The sequence below is a fragment of the Scyliorhinus torazame genome, chromosome 15 (genome assembly GCF_047496885.1).
Source record: "Scyliorhinus torazame isolate Kashiwa2021f chromosome 15, sScyTor2.1, whole genome shotgun sequence".
NCBI lineage: Eukaryota > Metazoa > Chordata > Chondrichthyes > Carcharhiniformes > Scyliorhinidae > Scyliorhinus > Scyliorhinus torazame.
The window spans coordinates 168,181,484-168,208,239 of NC_092721.1; the positions used below are offsets into that span (position 1 = coordinate 168,181,484).

Below are 26,756 nucleotides of genomic sequence, written 5' to 3' on the forward strand. Positions count from 1 at the left end.
TGGTGTGGATCTCACCGAAAAAGATAGTGATAAACACCCCAGCAAACATGCCGAAAATGACACTTTGAAATGTTTCTGTTAAATTGCGCCTGATGGCTTGGGCATTAAAAAGTAATCACCTAGTCTGGAACATAATAGCCAAGGTCTGCCCAGACATAAGCTGATCAATTACATCTGTGAAACACTCGATCATCGTGGATAGAGGTCATGTGACCATAGTCAGCATTTTGACATCTCGTCCGTGGTAAAACCCTGCCTGCTTTGGCGCAGTCTGAAAAGTGACACCTGAAAAGCAGATGGTACCAGCAGGCCGAATGTTGTCTGCCTCCCCTCCCACTCTCTACTAACTTGAACCCTGCCCACTGATATCACACAGCAGACAAAGAAATTCAAAATAAGAGTTCAAATTCCTAAGCATCATTTCCTGGAGAGAAAAAAAACAAGATCTACAGCTTTAAAAGCTGCCTCCGCCATGAATAACAGCGTAAAGGACATTTAATCAGTGAATTCTTAATGCACTTGTCTTATCTTGTTGAAAATTAATTAGACCGAAAGTTAACCTCCTCCATTTGTAACTTGTACTTTTGTATGCTTGTGTTTATGTGTGCGTTGTGACATTTGGGATGCGTGTTCACCTTTTAAAAAATGTAGCTATCTTTACTTGAGTGGGTTTTTAGCACAGTAAAAAAAACAACCCCTTCTTGGTTTAAACTCAAGGAACGCTGGCTGATTGAGATCTTTACAATTAGCACGTCAAACTGAAATGGCACATTAGTCCATATAAAGTTTGAAAAAAAACTTGGCCGGAATTTTCCAGCCGTTGGGATTCTCTGTTCCCGCTGGGAAACCCATGGGCGGGGTGGCTTCAATGGGGATTCCCAGTGACAAAATGGCAGGAGTAGAGAATCCTGCCGTCAACAAACAGCGCGTCGCCGGGATATACACGGCCGGGAGACTGGAGAATCCAGCTTCTTCGTATGATCAACCAACCGATGATTTTAAAGGGGGAGTCATTGCACCCTTCTTCACCTGTATGTGACAGTGGAAAAAACTAATATGGTTAATTGCAACCCATTTAAATTACTTCATCAAAACGGCAGCTCTGCAATAAATGAAACCTTGACGCTAAAAAGTTAAAGCAGCTGTAGGTACTTTAATGGCCCAATCAAAAGTACATAGTGTTGGCTGCAAATCTGTCAGCTGACAGTTGCAATGGCTTATTACAGAGTATTAAAAATTGCAAATTGGAAGGAAATACAGATTTGAAATTACACCATTGAGAATCACAAGTAGAGACGGTGAAAACATAACTTTAGGTTCTGAATTGCATTCAGTTTCAACATTCCTTGAAATGATTGTTTGGAAAGTTTACAAACAATTAAGAGGTTAGAGAAAAATGTTTGTGGTCCCTCAGTGGCAGACCTACTAGTCATAAATCTTCATTTTACACACAGTAATTTAGTCAGTATGTCTAAAGCCCGATTGAGGCAATACTTATTGATGTAGAAATTTGCACGTATGAGAATTTTACTTTAAACCTACTTCTTTATATATGCATGTAAGAGCATTTTTGTCTAGGACTATAAAAAACAGCAACTCCTGCTCCGCCTGAAGAAAAATCCCACCTTATAACAGTATCCAGCTGGACCAGTAGAGGGCAATAGATGTTAAGATTTTCTTGGTATGTGAGGTGCACACCCATCTTGTTTAAGTTATTTTGTTCTCTGCTTCTCGAATCAACAGCAAGCCATAGGGTAACTGCAGCCAAAAGTGACAACCTGTCCCATGTTCTCTGCCCACAACTATTCACCAGACACCAGGAGCTGGACCGATCATGACTGTTCCTTTAATTAGCCATCCTCGCCTGCCCCATAGTGAATCATTTTGCCTTCACTCTCGGCACGGCTGACATTGGCAATGCATGAGTGGACATATTTCAGTTGAGAATTCCCATCCCAAATCTTCATGGCATATTTCATCCAAGCTTTTACATATACCACTCCATCCTGCCAATCTTGAGATATGTTGGCCCTTTCAAATATTAGAGTTCTGAAAACAGTCGGTGGATGGGATTACAGAAGGTTTTGGGGAGAAAGTAAACATTGATGGGGTTGCAAAATAGGCATTAACTAATAACCCATCTGTTATGCACATAGGTTTTTCCTTCATTGAAGTCAACATAAGTTAAAATTTACCCTCACATAGTTCAACGTTCTCGTGAGATTTCCATTCACAGTGAAATCCTTGTTCAAGGGAGGTTCAATGCACCAACTTCTCCATGCTTACGAAGTCCTACTCAAATTAATTTCCCTTTCCTGTAAATCCTCAATATCTAATTTTGAAGTCTTCTGGGATCCATACTACATGTAAAGCAAGTTGTTGGTGATGACCTAGATTCTATGATATGCTGCGTTCAATTCTGTTCTCTCCACTAGTCTGAATTAGTGAGATTTTAAAAAGCACACTACTCTATAATTACTTGGTAAACTAATGGGGAGGCAGTGACCTCTTCATATACAATGTAACATTGATGTTTTCACACGTTGAGGTCTGGGAAACATTGGAGGGCCAATAAAATGTAAGCAAAGCTAAGTATCTTCAGCTAGTGATATTAAGATATTATAAATCATCAACTTACTTTGGGGAACGGGGACCATTATGAACACTGACAGATTTAGCATCTATACTAAGTATAAATGCTTAATCATTTGGCTCGTGTTCCTCCAGGCCATTACTAGGATTGGGAATTTACCCAAGATTTTGGAAAGACCTCAACAAACTCACCAACAATTTTCAGACCTCATATTTTTAATACTCATTTGACATTGTGCTTTGATGGCATGTTTCTGAGCATGATCAATATGCGTCCATTGTGATAAACCTTAGTCCTTAGTCAGCGCACATTTGAAATTCTAACTCTACTATTTCGCTCGGCAACTACGAGGAATTTACAAAAGAATTGAATTGTTCAATTCATTGTTACAGTGTAATCACTGTACATTACAATGACATTACCTGTAGGGTAACCTGGGGTTGGTTTACGAGGAGAGGTTGAGTAGACTGGGACTGTACTCATTGGAATTTAGAAGGATGAGGGGGGATCTTATAGAAACATATAAAATTATGAAGGGAATAGATGGGATAGATGCGGGCAGGTTGTTTCCACTGGCGGGTGAAAGCAGAACTAGGGGGCATAGCCTCAAAATAAGGGGAAGTAGATTTAGGACTGAGTTTAGGAGGAACTTCTTCACCCAAAGGGTTGTGAATCTATGGAATTCCTTGCCCAGTGAAGCAGCTGAGGCTCCTTCATTAAATGTTTTTAAGATAAAGATAGATAGTTTTTTGAAGAATAAAGGGATTAAGGGTTATGGTATTCGGGCCGGAAAGTGGAGCTGAGTCCACAAAAGATCAGCCATGATCTAATTGAATGGCGGAGCAGGCTCGAGGGGCCAGATGGCCTACTCCTGCTCCTAGTTCTTACTTAATCTACATGTGTTCACATTTGTTTTTTGGTTGATGTGCAGAAGTTTAATTTGGATTAGAAAGCTTTGGCTTTCAAGTCACATGCGGATTTTCAACTCAACAAGTGTTGGTAGCCCAAATATTTGTTTGATACTTCTTAAAGGTGCAAGAGCCAGTCAATTGTCTCTCGACTGTGGACCCAAAATTCCATTGTGGCGTGGACATGAAATGTTAATTGCTCCCGCAAGCTGCTCAGTGTGTTTTTAGTCCAAGCCTGATTTGAACTGTCCAGGCAAAGGGGCTGACTATTGACTTTTCACACCTGCAAGCCAGGTGGTTCCTCAGAGTAAAGTTAATGTTGATTGTGGAGTTTTGTCTAAGACGGACATAATACCCAGGGTTACCAGATAGATTCTGCTGTACAGACATGTATTCTCTATTCCATGCCCTCTTAGTGTACTATTGATGCACTAATGACTTCTGACTAGTCAGGAGTGTGTAATTTTTGGTTGTTGAAGTTGTAAGTAGACACAAGGCTTGGATCATCCTTAGCCCTCAAATCAGGTGGGGTAATGGTGGAACTGGTGGGAAAATGAAGCAGTGAGGATTGCCGCTGCCTTCCTGCCCCGCCCCACCTGTGTCACCATGCCCATTGCAGGTAGATTACCGCAGGAAGCCTTGGGCCCTGTCGTCTACGATGGGTTCAGTCGTTTTAGGGACCAACAGGCAAGGGGTGATGGTAATCCCTAGGTCAGCAGCTCATTCCAACACTGCCCTATCACCATTTATAAGGGAAAGAGCCCTGCATCTGGTGCTTTTCTCTCCTTCCAATTACTCCTTCGCTTTGTTGGGACGTGGCTCAGTTTGAGCCCCAATAGTGAATTTTACCTCTGATCTTTGTGATCCCTTTAGCCTTGGTTTCATGTCAGCTGGTGTGGCAGCAGTGGTCTTGCTGCGGAACCACAGAAATTTTCCGTGTTTGCGGTGGGTTGGGGGAAGGGATGACCCCCACTTGTTGATAAGAATGTCACCGCGAGTCAACCTTGCAGACTTAATGATCCCTAACCCAAGAAATTGGGCTGGATTCATGGCATGATTGGTGTTGGGTAGAACCCCTGCCTTGATGCAATGAGGAAAGTCCAGTCCTAAATCTTCTTTCTTTTTGATTTTCACAGGATTTGTTAAATATTTGCATAGAAACTGACTGTTAACTGTATATTATAACAGCAAAACACTGACACAAATTTGTACTGTATGAACTTATATAATGAAGTGTATACGTGTTGGATACAATCTACCATGACATGATAATATGATACACAATGTAAAATACTGCTATTACAAACATTTACTAGGCTTTAACATTGTCACCAAATTATAAACATACATTTTTTTCCAAAATGGAAATGTGTAAATATGGGTATATAATTATATATATAATCATGTACATGTATGTATAAAAAAAAAGCTTTTACTATAAATTGGTCCTTTGAAGAACGTTACTAAAAGATGAAGAAGGGTGCATGGGAAAGCTATTCATTCAAACTGACCTATCTTTTCCAGAGAAGACTAAAACTCACCGCAATACTGTTGCTAGAAAACGACTATGACTATTACTGCCAGCCAGGAGACCGACTCCCTCCGAGGAGCGGGTGCTCTCTGTAACCTACAAAGCAATCGTGAAGCAAACAGAAGGCGTGACTTTAAAGCAGCTTGAGTGGAGCCCTTGGGCCACCGACAGCAGGAAAACAAGCGACTGGCTGCTTTGTAATCAGTTCTTTCTCACCCACTCTTTGCTACGGGGCCATTTTAGGATGCTCTCCATCAATGGTGTCACCAGTGGCCAAACAAACAGGATTGTCTTCCTCGAGGGTCTCCCTTTGTTCTTGACTCAGCAACAATACTAGACGGCGAGCCCATTCTGTAAAATAAGGGATTTTGAGCAGGGGGCACGCTGTACAGAGAGAACTTGTCCAAGGCAATCCTTCCTCTTTAATGATCTTGAAGGCATTGGCGCTATACATCCGAGAGACAAATGCTTAGAAGAAAAGAAATATCATAAATGCAGACCTCAAGTCTTTTCCTTAGATTGATTTGCAGCTTGCAATCTTCTCATTTCAGATTTTGTATCCCATTACGAATGAGTTCAAGAAGGAAGCATTGGAAAAGTTCCATGAAATGTTTTGCCTGTGATTTTACTCCTCCACAGACCTCTTGCTCAGAGCGGTTTAACTGTCCTTATTTGGGGTTTCAGTATGGATACTGTTTCTGTTTTTTGCCAGCAAAGCAAGCCAGCCAAGTGCAGAGAAGCATTGCAGCCGCTGCCCCTCCTCCAGTACAGTAATAGGCCCATCCCAGCTGACATGTACCTATAAATAAATAAATACAACTGTGTTAATTCTAATAGTGCCAAACCTGGCTTCACGTTCAGCTTTCGAGTCAAAGATGTCGAGTTTCTGTAAGAAATTCAACTACCACGTCTATTTGAAACTTTCACTCACGTACACGTGAGACCGTACACGTTCTACCCACAGAACTGAGCTTTCCAAAGTGCCACTGGATTTGTCACACAGTAAGTTCCCAGTCACGGATGGAATTTGGACTAAGTACAGAATGAGACAGAAACCAGGTACTTCCCCATAGTCATAAACGTAAGCCTAAGAACTACTGTGGGCACTGTTATTATATAAGTATTTGTCGCACTCATATCAAATTCTTCTCTGTTGTTTCGATGGAAGAGCTGAACTCTTAATTTTACATGGGCTAATGCTCTGTTAAAATAGCAGACAGTGGTATTAATATGATTGTGTTGCAACAATCTTAAATGAGGAAATCCAACAAAGCTTGCAGCTGGGCAAGACGACTCATTGGCAGCCTCTGGAAGCCGAATAGCAATGAACTTGCACCGGAATTTTCCAGCCGCCCCACCCACAACCCCCCCATCCTTGTGGAAAGGCAGCATGCCATTGGCTGGCAACGGGATCTTCCAATCCTGCCAAAGTTGATGGAAATTTGCGTATCCCGCCACCGGGGAACCCATGGTAGGGGTCAACTTCAGCAGGACCGGAGGATCCCGCTGACGGTAAGGGTCGGAAAATCCCGCCCTGTATCGTAAAGGTTAACATTCCATGGCATCTATAGGGCAGAAGGAGAATTTTCGGCCCATCGAGTCTGCGCCGACCCTCTGAAGGAGCCCCTGCCTCGGTCCACTCCCCCGCCTTATTCCCGGAACCCCACGCATTAATCATGGCCAATCCATTTAACCTGCACATCTTTGGACTGTGGAAGGAAACCGGAGCACCCTGAGGAAACCCACATAGACAAGGGGAGAAAGTGAAAACTCCACACAGACAGTCACCCAAGGCCGGAATTGAACCCGTGTCCCTGGCACTGTGAGGCAGTAGTGCAAACCAGTGTGCCACCGTATCACCCCAGAACACGTAATTAACAAGATGTGTTTCTAATTTATGGACTGCTGCAGTTTGAGAAAGCAGCCCACCCCCACCTTCTCAAGGGTCATTAGGGATGGGCAATAAATGCTGGCCTAGCCAGCAACGCTCACATTCCATGAATGAATGAAAAATAAATAAATATCAGTGTCAGTAATTGGTTCAGTTACAATTCAACTCTGAACCAGAAAGTTGCATGGTCTAGTTCTTTTTAAAAAAAATTTTAGAGCACCCAATAATTCTTTTCCAATCAAGGGCAATTTAGCGTGGCCAATCCACCTAACCTGCACATTTTTGGGTTGTGGGGGTGAAATCCGCGCAGACATAGGGAGAATGTGAAAACTCCACAAGGACAGTGACCTGGGATTGGAATCAAACCCAGGTCCTCAGCGCCATAGACGCTGTGCCACCGTGCTGCCCTTGCGTGGTCTAGTTCTACCCCAGGGACATGCAATCCAGTATCTAACACTTCAATGTACTACTAAAGAAGTGCTGAATTGTTAAGAGGTGCTGCTTTGGATCCGATCTTACATGGATGCTCTGATTGTCTTTTCAGGTGAATGTATTTTTCTCTTGTCCTGAAATTCTGTCTAAAATCCATCCCTTCAGTGGCTTTTGTGTTGAAAAACCATTTGAGGCACCACAAGGAGGGGATAATGGGGCATAAATCAAAGGAGATATCAGAAGGAGGTAACCAGACTCAATGAGCTGAATGGCCTATTTCTGCGCCTACGTCTTATGGTCTGAAAGCTTGGGCAAACATTTAAGGAGGGGATTGAAAATGAGTTGCTGGAGGTGAAAGTTGAAAAGGTTCAAAGTGGAATTCCTGAAAGTGGAGTCGAGTCAATTGATGCACAGCAAATAGTGGTAGGATAAAGTCCGAAGGCATGAAATTAATTCAGTGGAACAAGAGTGGGATTTTCCAATGCCCCCTCCCTTGTCTTTGGTGGGACCGCAAGATTCCATTGGCAGAAAGAACCGGAAAATCCCACCCAAAGCGTTGAGGGTGGTTGGATGGCTGGGGGAGGTGGAAACGCAAATGAATGGATTTAAACACAAAAATAAGAACATAAAGGGTTGGACACAGGGGAAACTGAGAGCTGACATGCATAGGGCTGAGACTGAAAGCCAACATGTGTCGGCAAGGACAGGGTTGAGACTGAGAACCAACCGGCGTCAGCAAGGGTGGATGGAAAAATAGATGTTAATGCAGGACTTTGGGTGAACTATGGTATAGAGAGGGTAGGGGGTGGATGAGCTGTCAGGACAGCATTAGAGCAGCATAGGCAAGCATCAACGAGGGTTTCAGTGCATGAGCTGAGGCAGAATCAGGTGAAGCTGAAAGAAATGAAAGTTGGCAGTCTTTGTGAGGGACAGCATGTGGGGTTGGACCTCAACTCATTGTCGAATATGCTGCAAACATCTGCCTATATTTTGACCCCAACATGCAATAGGATTTGAAAATGGTTTATATAAGTGAAGCGCCTGACTGGAAGTTCAGTTCACTTACCTAACTCAAACTGGTCTGAGAGATTGCTACACGTCTGCTGCACCTCTTCACTGTTCCAGCCCAAGGGATACAGAGCACAGCCTGAGCCAATCAGGAGACCTGCCGAATAAAAAGCATCAATGTATTAAACTGGGAGATAAATGCACATTATTACTCTTATAACATACTGAAAATTCAACAACACATAGCACAAATACATTCATCGCACTCCATAGCTCCACAATGCACCTCACTCTACTTCACTAAATGTTGCCTAGCGTCTGACTATCAAGTTCTAACATTAAATGACAGGACCGTGGCAATTAGTGAGGTTGTCACCCAGCAGTGACAATGGCCTGGGAACTGGATTTGAATCCAATCAAGTCTGCCTCAGCACAAAGTTTCGCTTGGAGGATCGGTGGAGCACTTTTTCAAGAGGAGGTGTTTTGCTTTTATTTGGTATACCCAGAGCAAAACCAGATGTAAACTGCGTTCAAGGTTTTCTTGGGTCCCTTTTGAAAATCTACGTTGAGGGAGCGAAACTCTTCCGGGCATGGGGGCTTCTATTATCTCAATTTATCATGACCTGCGACCAATGCCACACGGAACTTCGCCAAGCAAATGCCAAGTTTCTGGGGAGGCCAGGTCACAGAATCTCCAATGTTCAAAATGTCCATCGTTATCTTTCTTTTACTGCTGAACTCTTAAGCGGCAGGTGGACGGTCTGCTCTTTGCTTGGCGGAACAGAATTTCCAGTCTTTTATTTTAAAATTAATTTATGGGATATGGGCGTTGTTGGCTGGACCAGCATTTATTGCCCATCCCTAGTTGTCCTTGGGATGGTGATGAGCCGCCTTCTCGAACCATAGTGGTCCTTGAGGTGTAGGTACACCCACAGTGCTGTTAGGGAGGGAGTTCCAGGATTTTGCCCCAGTGAAGAAACGGCGATCTGTTTCCAAGTCAGGGTGCTGAGTTACTTGGAGGGGAACCTCCAGGGGTGGGGTTCCCAGGTTTCTGCTGCTCTTATCCTTCTAGATGGTAGCGGTCGTGGGTTAGGTGCTGCCTCAGCCTGTCTTTATCCAAAACAAGGCCTGGAAATTCCTCATTGCTGCTCCCGCTACACCAGCAGAATAGAAACAATTCAGAAAAACTTCCTTTCCCTCGTCGCTGGCCATTTGGATGTACACCAGCTGAAGTTCTTCTTCCACCAAAATGACCACAATCTTTGTCACTTTGATGTTTAACTCCAGGTAAAGTGCAAGAACTGATGCAGAGTTCTTGCCTGGATTGCAGAAAGCAGAATTGAAGGACAGAATTTAATTTGTTTGGATGTGGGGAGGTCGGGCTGCCCATGTGATCAGGAGGGATGGAGAGATCCTACAGCCTTTCTGACTACCCCCTCACTGCAAGAGCCATTGGAGGCTGACCTTTGTGTCCAGAGGCCATTGAAGATATTAATTGGTCGCTACTCAAGGACCTCATCCCACCACCACTGGAATTCCACCAGTGGTAGGCGAGGAACTCACCAGGTGGTCAACAAATCAAACTCCTGCAACCTCCTTGGGGCGGGGCGGGGGAGAGGGGGGGTTCCCTCGTTCTAACTATAGAACTGTAGAAACCCTACAATGCAGAAGAAGGCCATTCGATTGAGTCTGCACTGACCCTCTGAAAGAGCACCCCACCTAGGTCCATTCCCCTGCCCTATCCCCATAACCCATCTATCCTGCAGCTCTTTGGACACTAAGGAGCAATTTAGCATGGCAAATCCACCTAACCTACACATCTTTGAATGTGGCACATTGTGCCCAATTGAGGGACCTGCCTTCAAGAGAGGCCTCTGTGGTGAATGTATAATTACTGATAATTCACCAGTGCACTGTGTTATGTTATTAACCCTGTGGGCTCTACCTATGGGCTTCACCCACAGGGGATATGTTGGGGCATGTACGGGCTCCGCCCATGGCTCCACCCCCTTTACAGGAAGTATAAGAGCTGCTGACCTGCGGGGCCGCCTTCAGTGTTGTACCGGTCACAGGCAGGCTCAGTTCTAAGCTGATTAAAACCACGGTTTACTTCTCCACGTGTCTTTGAGTGAATTGATGGTCGCATCAGCCTCCCTCTGCAAAGGTTCACCCCTGCACTTGCTGGTGAGCCCCTCCCATCCCACGCCAGCAACCACCCCCTGGCACCCCTCAACACATCCCACTTACCTCTCTCCAGGGATTTAGCATCAGTCTGGAGAAGTCCTGAGTGCAATACAGGCCTCTGCCCCTGGTGGTGCTGTTGGTACTGAGGTGCTGCCGGCCTCTGATTGACCAGCAGCTCTGCAGATCAGGATTTCAACCTACACTGACTTAATTCAACGGGAGGCCCAGTGCTATCCTGCTAAATGTCTGTTCCTTGCTAAATTGCATTGGACCTCCTCAAAATGTTCACCATGGGGTTGCAACCGTAGCTGGTGGGCATGAACCTCGCCTTGAATATTCAATCCTACCTGGTGTATTGGGTGGCAACCCCAGTAAGTGCAGTCAAAATGTACCCTGTGTTATACCTGGATTTTACTCAATACTGACGTTGGTTGCCGGAAATCTCTCACAATAATCAGCAAAAAAGCGACCCAAAAGAAACAAGGGAATGAATGCTCACTGATCATTTTTCAATGATTGCATCATCTGTGCTGAAGTGTGCAATAAAATCCCAGGGAGTGTTTATTGCAAGTCAATGATCCACCCTGTATCTATGATATGCAAGCCTCTTTGAACAAAGAACAACAAAAAACAAAGAAAAGTACAGTACACATACAGGCCCTTCGGTTCTCCAAGCCTGCGCCGACCATGCGGCTCATCTAACCTAAAACCTTCTTCACTTCCGGGGTTCGGATCCCTCTATTCCCATCCTATTCATGTATTTGTCAAGACGCCCCTTAACATCACTCTCATACTTGCTTCCACGACCTCCTCTGGCAGCGAATTCCAGGCATTACCTTCTGTGTAAAACACTTCCCTCGCACATGTCCTCTAAACTTTGCCCCTTGCATCTTAAACCTATGTCCCAAGTAATTGACTCTTCCATCTTGGGAAAAAGCTTCTGACTATCCTCTGTCCATGCCCCTCACAATTTTGTAGACCTCTATCAGGATGCCTCTCAACCTCCATTGTTCCAGTGAGAACAAACTGAGTTTATTCAACCTCTCCTCATAGCTAATGTCCTCCATAACAGGCAACATCCTGGTAAACCTGTTCTATACCCTTCCAAAGCCTCCACATCCTTCCGGTAGTGTGGCAACCAGAATGGAATAGTATATTCTGAGTGTGTCCTAACTAAGGGCAGCACTGTGGATAGCACAATTGCTTCACAGCTCCAGGGTCCCAGGTTCGATTCCGGCTTGTGTCACTGTCTGTGCGGAGTCTGCACATCCTCCCCGTGTCTGCGTGGGTTTCCTCCAGGTGCTCCGGTTTCCTCCCACAGTCCGAAGATGTGCAGGTTAGGTGGATTGGCCATGATAAATTGCCCTTTGTGTCCAAAATTGCCCTTAGTGTTGGGTGGAGGTGTTGACTTTGGGTAGGGTGCTCTTTCCAAGAGCCGGTGCAGACTCAATGGGCCGAATGGCCTCCTTCTGCACTGTAAATTCAATGATAATCTATGATTAATCTAGGACAAAGGTTCGGCACATCGTGGGCCGAAGGGCCTGTTCTGTGCTGTATTTTTCTATGTTCTATGTTCTATGTTCTAAGGTTCTACACAGCTGCAGCATGACTTGCCAATTTTTATACTCAATGTCCCTTCCTGCCGATGAAGGCAAGCCACTTTCGGTGACCTGTGCACCTGTACACCCAGATCCCTCTGCCTGTCAATACTCTTAAAGATGCTGCCATTTACTGTATATTTCCCACCTGTAATAGACCTTCCAAAATGCATTACCTCACATTTGTCCGGATTAAATGCCATCTGCCATCTCTCTGCCCAAGTCTCCAATCGATCTATATCCTGAGGTCTCCTCTGACAGTTCTCATCGCTATCCGCAATTCCACCAACCTTTGTGTCATCTGCAAACTTACTAATCACACCAGTTACATTTTCCTCCCAATCATTTATATATTACACAAACAGCAAAAGGGCCCAGCACTAATCCCTGTGGAACACCAGGAGCGGGATTCTCCGCTCAACGGCGGGGTGGGCCTACCGGCGCTGAGGAGTGGCGTGAACCACTCCGGCATCAGGCCGCCCCGAAGGTGCAGAATCCTCTGCACCTTCGGGGGCTAGGCCGGTGCCAGTGTCTTCTGGCGCATGCGCCGAACCGCTGACGTGATCCCAGTGCATGCGCAAGGGGTTTGTTCTCCGCGCCAGTCATCGCGGAGGTTAACAGCGGCTGGCTCGGAGCGAAAGAGTGCCCCCACGGCACAGGCCCGCCCGAAATCTGTGGGCCCTGATCGCGGGCCAGGCCATCGTGGTGGCCCCACCAGGGGCCAGATCCACCCCCCCCCAGGCCGCCCGCAGAACCAGGTCCCGCCGGTAAGAACCTTGCATAATTTACGCCGGCGGGACTGGCCGAAAATGGGCAGCCGCTCGGCCCATCGCAGGGCGGAGAATCGCCGGGGGGTGGTGGGGGCGCTGCCAGTGGTCACCGACCGGCACGGCGCGATTCTCGCCCCGCCAAAAACCCGTCGCCGGAGAATTCGGCAGCCAGTGGGGGGGTCGGAGAATCCCACCACACGAGTCACAGCCCTCCATTCAGAAAAGCACCCTTCCACTTCTTCCCTCGTCTTCTATGACTGAGCCAGTTCTATATCCAGCTTGCCAGCTCGCCTCTGATCCCATGTGACTTCACCTTCTGTACCAGTCTGCCATGAGAGACCTTGTCAAAGGCCTTACTGAAGTCCATGTAGACAACATCCACTGGCCTACCTTCATCAATCACCTTTGTCACTTCCTCGAAAAGCTCGATCAAGCTAGTGAAACACGACCTCCCCTTCACAAAATCACGCTGCCTCTCGCTAATACATCCACTTGATTCCGAATGGGCGCATATCCTGTCTCGAAGAATCCTCTCCAATAATTTCCCTACCATTGATGTAAGGCTCACCGGCCTGGAATTAACCTTGCTACCCTTCTTAAACAAAGGAACAACACTGGCTATTCTCCAATCCTCCGGTCCTTTTGGTCACACTACTTACAGCAGTGATGACAAACTAAATCAATTCAGTAAAAAGCATCCTCCTCCTTGGCCCTTATCAGCAGGCTTCATAGTGGGTAACTCTTTAAGGTTGTCTGAACTATTGTCAATGTTTCACTCCCAAAGATTTGCGCACTTTCCCATACTTGTATCTTTGTAGTCATTTTTTGAGCTGAATTGCTCAGCTCACAAGAATATCATTACTGTGAGAACACCCAATTGACGGTATACCTCGAAGAGGGGGTGAATTTTTGAACAGAAATTCAGCCTGCAAGCAGCCACCATTTATAGAAAGTATTTTTGCAGAATAATAAATAACTTGACAGCAACTTGTTGGTGATAGATCAGGGGCGTCATTCTCCGACCCCCCGCCGGGTCGGAGAATGGCCGTTGGCCGCCGTGAATCCCGCCCCCGCCCCCGCCGAAGTCTCCGAAGGGAGAAAAGTCGGCGGGGCGTTAATGGCGCCGCTGCCGCGGAGAATGTCACGGGTCTGCGCAAGGCAGCCGAATTTCGGCCTGCCGATATTCTCCCTTCCGGATGGGCCGAAGTCCCGTCGACGTGATGACCGTTCACGTCGACGTGAATCAAACCTCCTTTTCATCGGCGTGACCCGGTGCTCCAGGCTCACGCCGACCAGCGAGGAGGTGAGTGACGGCCTGGGGGGTTGGCTCTGGGCAGGAAATGGCGTGGCCGCAGACTGATTGCCTGAGGAGAGGTGTGTCTCGGCTTGTGTGTGTGTGTGTGTGTGCGGCCGTGGGGTGGGGGGGGGGGGGGGGGGGGGGGGGGGTTAGAGTAGGTTGGGCTCCGGGGGAGTGCCGGGAGGGGGTCCGTGCCGGGGTGGAGGTTGGGGGGGGGGTCCGTGCCGGGGTGGAGGTTGGGGGTTGGGGAGGGGGTCCGTGCCGGGGTGGAGGTTGGGGAGGGGGTCCGTGCCGGGGTGGGGGTTGGGGGTTGGGGGGGGGTCCGTGCTGGGGTGGAGGTTGGGGAGGGGGTCCGTGCCGGGGTGGAGGTTGGGGAGGGGGTCCGTGCCGGGGTGGAGGTTGGGGGGGGGGGGCCCGTGCCGGGGTGGAGGTTGGGGGGGGGGTCCGTGCCGGGGTGGAGGTTGGGGAGGGGGTCCGTGCCGGGGTGGAGGTTGGGGGGGGGCCCGTGCCGGGGTGGAGGTTGGGGGGGGGGGTCCGTGCCGGGGTGGAGGTTGGGGGTTGGGGAGGGGGTCCGTGCCGGGGTGGAGGTTGGGGGGGGGGGTCCGTGCCGGGGTGGAGGTTGGGGGTTGGGGGGGGGGCCGTGCTGGGGTGGAGGTTGGGGAGGGGGTCCGTGCCGGGGTGGAGGTTGGGGAGGGGGTCCGTGCCGGGGTGGAGGTTGGGGGTTGGGGGAGGGTCCGTGCTGGGGTGGAGGTTGGGGAGGGGGTCCGTGCCGGGATGGAGGTTGGGGGTTGGGGGGGGTCCGTGCTGGGGTGGACGTTGGGGAGGGGGTCCGTGCCGGGGTGGAGGTTGGGGAGGGGTTCCGTGCCGGGGTGGAGGTTGGGGGGGGGACCGTGCCGGGGTGGAGGTTGGGGAGGGGGTCCGTGCCGGGGTGGAGGTTGGGGGAGGGGGGTCTGTGCCGGGGTGGAGGTTGGGGGGGGGGGTCCGTGCCGGGGTGGAGGTTGGGGGTTGGGGGGGGGTCCGTGCTGGGGTGGAGGTTGGGGAGGGGGTCCGTGCCGGGATGGAGGTTGGGGGTTGGGGGGGGGTCCGTGCTGGGGTGGAGGTTGGGGAGGGGGTCCGTGCCGGGGTGGAGGTTGGGGAGGGGGTCCGTGCCGGGGTGGAGGTTGGGGGGGGGGGTCCGTGCCGGGGTGGAGGTTGGGGAGGGGGTCCGTGCCGGGGTGGAGGTTGGGGGGGGGTGTCCGTGCCGGGGTGGAGGTTGGGGGGGAGGGGTCCGTGCCGGGGTGGAGGTTGGGGGTTGGGGAGGGGGTCCGTGCCGGGGTGGAGGTTGGGGGTTGGGGGGGGGTCCGTGCTGGGGTGGGTGATGGGAGGGCAAATGAGTTGGTCCACCTGGCCAGGTGCCAGCCTCCAACTGTTGGACCCATGCGGTCCATGCCACCTGGCTGGGGGGAGGAGGGGATATGGGCAATGATGACATGTCGTCGTTCCCCTCCCCCCCACCAGGCCGTCATGTTTTCAGACCATCCAGCGATGTTGGCCGCCGTGGTGGCAGCCGCTCATGTCTATGTTGCCCTGGATGAGGAGGAGGAGGAGGAGGAGGAGCGTGCCAGAGAGGCGGCGCAGGCTGCCGCAGAGGGGCAGGCGGCAGCCGCCCAGGCTGGAGGGACACCTGACCGACAGGACGAGGAGTGGGAGGAGGACGTCGTGGCCCCACGGCAACGGAGGCACCCGAGGGCGCCCCGTGTGTACCGGCCCCGGCAGTCATACCAGGACCTCACGGACCGGGAATGCAGGAGGAGACTCCGGATGAGCCGGGAAACCGTGGCACACATCTGCCACCTGCTGGCACACCTGTCACCGCGTGGCACTGGCGGGGGACACCCTCTCCCCGTGTCCGTCAAGGTTACGGTGGCCCTGAACTTTTATGCAACGGGGTCATTCCAGGCACCGAGTGGGGACCTGTCCGGCATATCGCAGACATCGGTGCACCGGTGCATCTGGGCAGTGACAGATGCCCTTTATGCCATGGCGCACCGCTACATCCGCTTCCCCGTGGACCGGGCCAGCCAAGATGCCCGGGCCGTGGGCTTCTCTGCCGTTGCCGGGTTCCCCATGGTCCAGGGCGCGATCGATGGGATGCACGTCGCCGTGCGGCCACCTGCAGAGAACAGGGCCGTGTTCACTAATAGGAAGGGGACCTATTCAATGAACGTACAGGTGGTCTGCGACCACCGCATGATGATCCTGCACGTCTGCGCCCGTCACCCAGGCAGTGTACACGACTCATTCGTGTTGTCGCGGTCATCCATCCCCGGCATGTACGAGGGACGCCATCCCCGGCTGAGGGGCTGGTTGCTGGGCGACAGGGGCTACCCATTGCGATCGTGGCTGATGACGCCTATACGGAGGCCACGCAATGAGGCGGAGAACCGCTACAATGATGCCCATGTAGCGACAAGGGGAGTGATCGAGAGGTGCTTTGGCGTGCTGAAGATGCGTTTCAGGTGCCTGGACCTCTCTGGGGGCGCCCTCCAGTATCGGTCTGATAGGGTCGGCCGCATCATTGTGGTGTGCTGCGTCCTGCACAACATAGCCCAGCAGAGGGGCGATGTGCCGCAGGCAGAGGAGGGCGGAGTGGAGGAGCAGCAGGAAGAGGCCCAGTCCTCCCCAGATGAGGGGGATGGGGGCAATGGTCAGGGCAGACGGGGTAGACACAGACGGGTGGCTGTCCACCGTTACCGGCTGGCCCAGCGGGCACGGGACAGACTGATAGACGCCCGCTTCACTGACTAGATGGGCGTGGGAATCGGGTAGTATGGTCACAGACCGCACACCATGACAACAGCCGACCACCCACACCCCCCACCCATCCACCCACCCAGCACCCTCACCCCCCTCCCCAACCCCACACACCCCACCCGCATGCACACCACCCCCCCCACCCCCAATTGCCGATCCACCGGCGGCACAACGGGCCGGGCTCACCCAGTTGCGGGTGGACGCGTGTCTATCGCAGGCCATGGAGAATGATGACAACCCGCCTCCGATGAGCTCCTGGCTCTACATCGTTGGACTATGTCTGACCCATGGCCACAGTACCACCATCCACCCGGACCATCCCTGCATGCGGCTGTGACACTGCAGCGCACGGTCCCGTCCTCTGCCCGGGGGATGTTGATGGCGGCCCAGGGGGAAGGGGGCAGACTCACCTGGGGCTGAGGTAAGACCACCCCTCACACACACACTTGCGCTCAACGTACATGACACCCCCGCACACTTTGGACAGAGCACAAAGGCAGCTTCTGTAGGTGTAACATTGACTTTAATAACCAAAGGAGTTCATGCACGTGCCCTAGCGCCTAAAACTCATCTGTGCCCTGCACCCGTGCCAACTTACTCAGTGTCTAATTGTTTGGCCTTACGGGCCCTTTGACTACGTCTACGTGGTTCCCCAGACGGTACAGCAGAACTGGAGGTGGACTCCTGTGATTCCTGCCCTCTGACACTGGATCCCTTTGGCGGCCGTTTCCTGGGGCGTCCTGGCCTAGATGGGCCAGGCTGCGGCCCGGGCGACTGGGATGGCGAGCTGCCAGCCTGTCCTGCCCGTTGCCCACCCGATGCACCTGGGACGGAAGGGGGGGGAGTCCGAGGTGTCGCGGTGTACCGGGACCTCCCCTCCAGAGGGAGCCGGGACGGACCACACCACCTCCTCCTCCCTCGGGGTGCCCGATGGCCCCCAGGCCTCTACATGGGTGGGGGATGCGAACGGACTGGCCATCCGACACGCCCCCGACATCTGGCGCTGCCAGTCCTGGAGGCCCGTGCTGGTATCGACAGGGGTCTGCAGGTTCGCAGCCATGGAGCCCAGGGGGTTGTCGAACCCTGTCTGCGACAGTGCGACGCCAGCTCGCACATGGCCACTGGCGCCGATGCCCTCAGCGATGGCCTGCTGAGACTGGGCCATGGCCTGCAGAGACTGGGCCATGGCCTGCAGAGACTGGGCCATGGCCTGCAGAGACTGGGCTATGGCCTGCTGAGACTGGGCCATGGCCTGCTGAGACTGGGCCATGGCCTGCTGAGACTGGGCCATGGCCTGCTGAGACTGGGCCATGGCCTGCTGAGACTGGGCTATGGCGTGCTGAGACTGGGCTATGGCGTTGAGCGCCTCTGCCATCTGGCGCTGGCACTGGCTCATGGCCTCCTGTGAGAGGGCAGCCATTTCCTGGGCCACAGACGCCGCCTGCACGGAAGGCCCCAGGCCTCGCAAACCGTTCCCCATGTCTGACACCGTCGCACCCATTGCCTCCACCGCGGACGCCACCCGTGCGGTGTCAGCCTGGGTGGCACGCATGACCGGGACCACTCCCAGCTCCTGGACGCGGGTGGACTCCTCCACCTGCGACCGCAGCCGCCGCAAGCCACCCGTCACCCTATTCACTCGTCTCCGTGTCAGTGGTTGCATCGGATCTATGTGTGGGTGTGGTAACTGCAGGAACCCGGGATCCATCTGGGCGGCAGATGTTCGCTTGGCCTGGGCTGCCCTCCGACCGCCCGGTCCCTCTGCTGCTCCTACCTCCACCTGCTGTACCGGGACGGCTGTGTTGTGCGCACCAGTGAGTGTACCAGACGCCTCATCACTAAAGTGCCCAACCGTGGTGAGTGTTTCTGCGATGGTGGAGGGTGTTGGTGACAGCAGTGGCGTTGTGTCGTGCTCTTCATCCCACTCTGAGTCCATGGCACTTTGGGGTGGGGGTTCGTCTCCACCCATCCACTCTGAGTCACTGTCCGGTATTTCGTCTTCCCGGGTAGGGGTGTCCTGGCTAGTGCTGTCCCGGGTAGTGCTGTCCCGGGTAGTGCTGTCCCGGGTAGTGCTGTCCCGGGTAGTGGTGTCCCGGGTAGGGGTGTCCTGGGTAGTGGTGTCCCGGGTAGGGGTGTCCTGGATAGTGGTGTCCTGGGTAGTGGTGTCCTGGCTCGGATGTGACGGGGGCCTGTGGCTGCCCCCCTCATCGCTGGGTGGTCGCTCCCGCACGTGACGGGGGTGTCGTCTCCCTGTTGCTCCAGGTCTCTCCGTCTCCCGTGGTCTCCGAGGGGCATCCTGCGGGCGTCGCATGCTGGAGGGTGCGGGTCTCTCCGTCTCCCGTGGTCTCCGAGGGGCATCCTGCGGGCGTCGCATGCTGGAGGGTGCGGGTCTCTCCGTCTCCCGTGGTCTCCGAGGGGCATCCTGCGGGCGTCGCATGCTGGAGGGTGCGGGTCTCTCCGTCTCCTGTGGTCTCCGAGGGGCATCCTGCGGGCGTCGCATGCTGGAGGGTGCGGGTCTCTCCGTCTCCTGTGGTCTCCGAGGGGCATCCTGCGGGCGGTCTGCATCTGCGGGGATGGGTGCCTGGACGTTTGGTCCTGCGATACACAATGAAGCATGCATGGTTAGACATCAGGCAGTGATCAGGTGATACGGGGGAGGGGGATATAGGGGAGGGGGGATATGGGGACGGGCTGTTGGTGGCTCACTTGCTCGTGGGGCCCCGACCTCTGCATCAGCAACCTCCCGGTCCTCAGGTCCGCCAGCCAGTTCCAGGGCCCTTTCCTCGTGTACGGTCAGTGGCCTCTCATCAGCGGGCCCTCCTCCAGTCCTCACATGCTCCCTATTGTTGTGTGCGCGCTTCTCCTGGGAGGGGGGGGGGGTGGTGGCAGGGGTAAAAGGCAACAGTGTTAGGCAGGTATATGAATGCACGCCATCGGTTGCGCGTGCATTGCAGAGGTTAAGGTTAGGGCTGGATTCACTTGGGGATATGGGGGATATGGGGGAGGGGGGGATATGGGGGAGGGGGGGATATGGGGGATATGGGGGAGGGGGGATATGGGGGATATGGGGGAGGGGGGAATATGGGGGATATGGGGGAGGGGGGATATGGGGGAGGGGGGATATGGGGGAGGGGGGATATGGGGAGGGGGGATATGGGGGATATGGGGGAGGGGGGATATGGGGGATATGGGGGAGGGGGGAATATGGGGGATATGGGGGAGGGGGGATATGGGGGAGGGGGGATATGGGCGGATATGGGGAGGGGGGATATGGGGGAGGGGGGATATGGGGGATATGGGGGAGGGGGGATATGGGGGATATGGGGGAGGGGGGAATATGGGGGATATGGCGGAGGGGGGATATGGGGGAGGGGGGGATATGGGGAGGGGGGATATGGGGGAGGGGGGAATATGGAGGATATGGGGAGGGGGGATATGGGGGATATGGGGGAGGGGGGATATGGGGGAGGGGGGGATATGGGGGAGGGGGGAATATGGGGGATATGGGGGAGGGGGGGATATGGGGGAGGGGGGATTTGGGGGAGGGGGGATATGGGGGATATGGGGGAGGCTCACCCTGCCTGCTCTGACGAGGTCGTTCACCTTCTTGTGGCACTGGGTGCCTGTCCGTGGTGTCAGGGCCACAGCGGTGACGGCCTCTGCCACCTCCCTCCACAGACGCCGGCTGTGGCGTGGGGCAACTCTGCGGCCATGCCCGGGATACAGGGCGTCCCTCCTCTGCTCCACCGCGTCCAGGAGCGCCTCCACATCGCGTGACTCGAACCTCGGGGCTGAGCGACGGCCAGCCATCAAGTCGGGTGTTGCGGTCGGGTGTTCCGGTCGGGTGGGGGGGAGCTGCGCGGCCTTATGAGCCGTCACGCCGTGCAGCGCGTATGACGCTGCACGGCGTGAACCACTGCGCAAGCGCGGATCCCGTTACGTCGCTGCTAGCCCATTTCGGGCCGCAGAATATCGGCCCATTTTTATGACGTGACGCAAGTGGGATTTGCGCCGTTTTTTGCGCCGATCGGCGGACTTTCCGCCGATAATGGAGAATTTCGCCCCAGAAGTGTATATATCCATTGTGTTGGCAATATGATTTGGAAGAGATTGGTACCAAGATGACAGTAGAACAGCTTACTTGTCCCTTGGTATTTGAAGAATTGTCAAGTTAAATGGTTTTTGCACACCAGAATGTTTTTCTATGTTTTTCCTTAACTGTGAGTTAATTGGTGTTATTTATAACCCCGCATTAAAAATAACAGCGACTGTAAACTTTAACATAAAATGGCTCAGACAATTTATACTGAAGCTTACATTTGATGTTATTTTGAACACTAAGTTAAAATCCTAGCTTTTATGCCCTTGTTCGCCACTCTTGGGGGCGGAGGGGCCGGTCAACTCAGTTGGCTCGACGGCTTGTGTGTGGATCAGGTTAATGCCAACAGCATGGGATTTGACCCTTGTTCTGGCTGAAGTACTCGGGTTGCCTCCTCACCTCACCCCTAGTAAAAAAATCACTGCAATTTGCCATGGCTCAGTGAAGAAGTGTCAAAGTCTGGCCTTTGAGCATGGAACTGAAGAAGATTAGTCACTCCTTGCAGTCTGTAAGGTATATACTGCCTTTCCCTCTTAAGTCATCGGTCCTGGGACTCAACCGATGCCAATCTGTAAATATAGCAATCAGCATGCATTCAATTTTCTGTATCTCCCTGCAAGGGGATTCTTCATTGATTTTACAGTAGTGTGAATACAGTGTATGCCTCAAAAGTATGAGCTATTAGGTTAGGTGGATTGTCCATGCTAAAATTGCCCCTTAGTGCCCAATGGTTAGGTGCAGTTATGGGGATAGGGCGGGAAAGTGGACCTAGGTAGGCTGCTCTTTCGAAGGGTTGGTGCAGACTTGATGGGCCGAATGCTCCCCTTCTGCACTGTAGGGATTCTATGCAGTACTATCACACTCATACCCGGTCCCACACAGTCCAATTCATCTTCTAAGGTACATCTTTGCTAACAACTTTGGGATTTCCTTTTCTTTTAATCACTTTAGTTACCTCACTGCCTCAAGAAACCCAACTTTAACCAATCCAATTTCTCCAATTAACACCTCTCACCATCCTTTTGTTGCCTTGGAACATGTTACCTTAGACCTATGCCATCTCCCACTCTGTCTTGTTCAAAATCCTCCAATTTGACTTCAGCCCCCATCATAATACTGAAGTTGAAATGATATGAATCACTAACAATATTCTGTGCAACTATAATTTTTGTTCCGCCACAAAATCTTCAGGGTCTTTACCATCATCTGCCAACATCCCGGGCGGGATTCTCCAATCCCGCGGCAGGGTGTCCACGCCATCGTAAACGCCGTTGCAGCTGCAGATCCCGGCGCAGTTTTCAGAACTTCCCAAAATAACCCTCCATGTTGGAGTTATTTCTCTTCTCATTGGAACACACTTTAATCTCAATCACAGCCCGAACATGAGGAATGCTGCCCGAACAATCAATCACAGCCCGAACAAGTTGCTGTTGTGTGGCATGGCACATCAGAACTTACAAGGCATCTAGCAGCACAGCAGGAGGCTATTTGACCCATCGTGCTTGTGCTGACTGTTCAAAAATACTATCCACGTGGTCTCACGGCCCCACTCTGCAGAGCTGAAAATCTTTCCTTTGCAAGTAAACGCACAACTGCTTTTTGAAAGTTGCTCTTGAATCTGCTTCCATGACCCTTTCTGGTGATGCTTTCCTGATCATGACAACTCGCTGCTTTAAAATAAATCCTCATTATCCACCCTGGTTATTTAGCCAATTACCTTGTTGTTGTCCGTCCGTATTACTGAAACGCAACTTTTATTTATAAGCACTTCAACTTTATTGGAGATTGCTGTTTGTTATAAGTTATATGCTGTCACATTAGTGGTAATTTCAAAATATTAAAGCCTGATATCTCACCATATCTATTTAGAGTGTTCATCACAGATAAATGAAGAAGTATCAGAACAAGCTGAGAATTATAAGGTTCCTTTCTGTAACCTTGGAGCATGGACGCATTCATCTAATGATGTGTATTTCTCAGAACACACGTGCCTCTAATTTCTGCTCCAGGTGACAGTGTATTTCCATTAACTTCTTTATTGCCTTGAAGGGAAAGCTGGCAGGGTTGAGAAAGTTGCAGTGCACAATTCTGCACCGGCCTTACAGTCATCAGCTAAATTCCATCTATTAAGGCACAGTTCAATTTTTAGACTGTTTAGAAAGGGTGAGATAGTCAAAGGAGGGGGGGGGGGGGGGGCTTGTCATCTTAATAGCCTATTCCTGTTCCTTAAAAGTCTTTCATTCTTCTGAAATAATTGAATACATTTGACTTTCTCTCTGCCTCTCTGTTTCGTCCTTCATGGTCCAGCAGTGTAGGAGTATAACCATATAGTCCGCTTTTGGGAAACATTCCTCTATTCGGTGCCCCATCCATAAATCCTAACTAGTCCCAACCACTAGAGATCTTGAAAATTACCTGCTGTTGGCACAAGATTGTAAAGAGATCACCAGTCTTAAATGAAATGACAGAATGCTCTCTGGTCACTCAGATCAGCGCAGTTCCAACAACACCAAGAACTTAACACCGCCCAGGCCAGAGCATCCCATTTAATTATTACCTGTGCACCACCATAAAACTTCATTCCCTCCACCACTGGTGCACAGTGGTGCCAGTGTCTCCCATCTACAAGATGCACTGTAGCAACTTGCCAAGCCTCCATTGATAGTAACAAAAGCTGGCCTTGATACTTATGCTCATATCGCATAAAGAAATTTTAAAAATCCTTCAGTTTGTCAGCCATAAACCTTACACATTTTCAATACGATTCAAGTATGTGTTAGGCAAATGTGAGTTCATAATACTTTTTGCAATATCATTGTCAACTTGTCATATACTGGGAACCAAGCATGAGTGTGTGAGTATGGGTATGACTCGTTAATTAAACTGGAAACAATCAGATTACAAAGGTCAACATAGGTATGAAGGCAAGTGGTTGAAATGCTAATAAACAGCTTCACCAGGAATTTACATTAGGTAGATAAGAGAAATTACTTTAAAATTGACTGGCAAATTTCAAAAGAAACTTGCAGCATTGGGAGGTCATAAATGTGTGACGCAAAATAGTAAGTTTACTTTATAAATATAGTAGCTTTAAAGTAATAAAAAGAAGGTTGATCAATTCTGGGAAGAAGAACTTCTAAGGAAGGAAAGAAACAACAGAGTGGAAGATCAAAGGGAGAAACATATTTTAAGTGAGATGTTAGGCTGTTGGGGTTGACTTTGGAGATATTGAACAATATGGTGTGTATTGAAGCCAGACCTATGGGATCCGATTTTGTGACACTGTTGCGCCCGCCGCAGAATCGGGCACAACAGATGAATCGCGCGTGAGCCCCAAATCAGGCTCTGCGTGGGGCGATCGCAACTGACCTGACTCGCTCCGCCGGCCCAATTTGGATCGTGCCTTCATTTCAGATCACCAGTACGAAATTCCTCTAAGTGCAGACTCGGAGGAGAGAATCCCCCTGAGACAAAAGAATATGACAAAGTGCCGTTGGATAGTGATATGTTTCTCGGCGCTGCATGTCGCTGAGAAACACCCCGCTAAACGCGTCGTTCAGCAGACTTTAACTTCAGTCCGCTGAATCGCGCCCATGAACCGCAGTTTGCTGCCATCCTCAAAGAGGGGAATCTGTGTGAGATTTCCTCTAGAGCAGCCGGCCATTGTTTGGTAATGATACTGGAAGTTTATCGTCCAGAAAAATCTAATATCTTGTAGGAAATGTTTGTAAAGTAGTGTTAACTGTAAAAATGTTCTTGTGTCTGTAAATGTTATTTTCTTCTTTTACTAAATGTTTAAATTTAATATTTAAAATCATCAGAAATGGTCAGGAAATTACTTATCATGACTTCAGATAACTCCTCATCATATACAAAGTTGCAAACCGTCTGGCAGCTTGTTCCAAGTTTCCCTTTGGGGTTTTGGCAGCCTGGTACTTACCATATGCTGTGCCGTAACATAATTTAAGTGTTTTTATTGTAAGTGGTGGTAAATATTTGGAGAAATATGTGCAGCGAAATAGTGGAACATTCCACCATTTTTTAAAGAAAATTTTAAAATACAACTAAAATCACAATTGGGACGAAAGTCACTCAGTCCTCTGCGATGAAAAAATGCTATGATATAAGAACAAAGTAACAGTTTTGGCTATAACATGTTCATTCACTTCCGCTTGTGACCATGGAGTGATTGGTCACATAAAGGGCTGTTCCTGTTCAAAGTCACAGAAAAGGGCTCTTTTTACCCAGATCCGGGTGGAATTTTGATGAAAAGGCACAGGTGAATGTTAGAGGAGTAGTTTACCCGGGGAATGGTATGTCTTCGGATCACCGGACCCGGCAGAAAGCTGAGTGGTTTGGCTGGAAAGTTGAAAGTCTTGTGCTTCACAGACAGTCTCTTCCAGCATGCAGGTGGGGGAGGGGCAAGCTGTAAGGCCCCAGATACAGGAACTGATTACTTTTATCAAGGAGGAATTCCATAAACAGAGGAAAGAAATGCATGAGGATCATGCAAAGGCCATTGCAGAAGTTGTGGCACCCCTGAAGAGTACTTTGGAGTGGATGGAGAGGTGTTTGGAGGTGCAGGGGTCACAGATTCGGGAGATTAAAGGAGTGATCTCAGTCCACAGTGATCGTGTGGTGGCTCTGGAGGTGGAGGTGGGGCTCCTAGGAGACCTTTGTAAAACGCTGAAGGCAAAGGTTGAGGAGCAGGAGAATACCTCGAGAAGATAGAACCTGCGAATAGTGGGCCTGCCTGAAGGAGTGGAAGGTGTGAGTGCCACGTCTCGAGGATGCTGGAGGGACGGGTGGCAGAAGGGGTGCTAGATAAGGCACCTGAAGTGGACCGAGCGCATAGGTCTCTGAGGCAAAAGCCTAGAGCTGGGGAGCTGCCACGGGCGGTGATCGTGACACTCCATAAATTTGTGGAGAAAGAGAAAATTCTACAGTGGGCCAGGGAGAAGCGTAGCTGCGACTGGGAGGGAAATAACGTCCGGATTTATCAGGACATCGGAGCCGAGTTGGCAAAACGGCGACAGGTTTCAACAAGGCCAAGGCGGTGCTGTACCGGCGGCAGATCAGGTTTGGGGTGCTCTACCCGGCAAAATTATGGGTGACGTTCTGAGGCCGGGAGTATTATTTCGAGACCCCAGAAGCGGCCGAAGACTTCATTAAGGAGCATAAACTGGGGGAGAACTGAGTGGACAATGCTTGAGAACCGGGGTGCTGGCAATATGTAATGGTCGGGCGCATGTTTGAAGTGGGTGCAGGGATTGGGGGATTTTCGCTTTTTGGAGGGGGGGGGGGGGTTCTGTTCAATGTTGAGATTGTAAGGAGTTGTAGAGGTGAAAAGTTTATGTGGGGATGGATGTTCCCATCCCCCCTCCTGTTTTATGGGACTGCTTGTGTTTAACATCTGTTTGTTTGCTTTTGGAGAAGGCTACCTAGAGTTCAGGAGAAGTCCTTGTTTGGGTGGGGGAGGGTAAGGCCAGCTTCTTATTTGAGCTGAGGAGGTGGTGGTGGTGGGGGAGGGGGGGGGGGGAAGGAGGGGGTCATTAGGATGTGCCTTTGGGCAGGGGCAGCTGCGCTAACAGGTTATGCTGGTGAACGGAAGTGAGGTGGTGGGGGAGAAGACCAAGAGGGGTGGCCGGGGGA

The 26,756-nt window shown here is 50.9% G+C and overlaps 1 protein-coding gene across 2 annotated transcripts in view; it reads right to left on the reverse strand.

Moving 5' to 3' along the window:
* Nucleotides 1–1,133: 1,133 nt before the first annotated feature.
* The window catches only part of LOC140391967 (LHFPL tetraspan subfamily member 6 protein), a 244,909-nt gene continuing 219,286 nt past the window's right edge, over nucleotides 1,134–26,756 (reverse strand). For both annotated transcript variants that reach the window (XM_072477068.1, XM_072477069.1), the window contains exons 3-4: nucleotides 8,422–8,520; nucleotides 1,134–5,831 (exon numbers count right to left, since the gene is read on the reverse strand). In XM_072477068.1, the coding sequence (XP_072333169.1) occupies nucleotides 5,713–5,831; nucleotides 8,422–8,520 (218 nt within the window). In that variant the 3' untranslated portion in view covers nucleotides 1,134–5,712. The remainder of the gene's footprint in view (nucleotides 5,832–8,421; nucleotides 8,521–26,756) is intronic.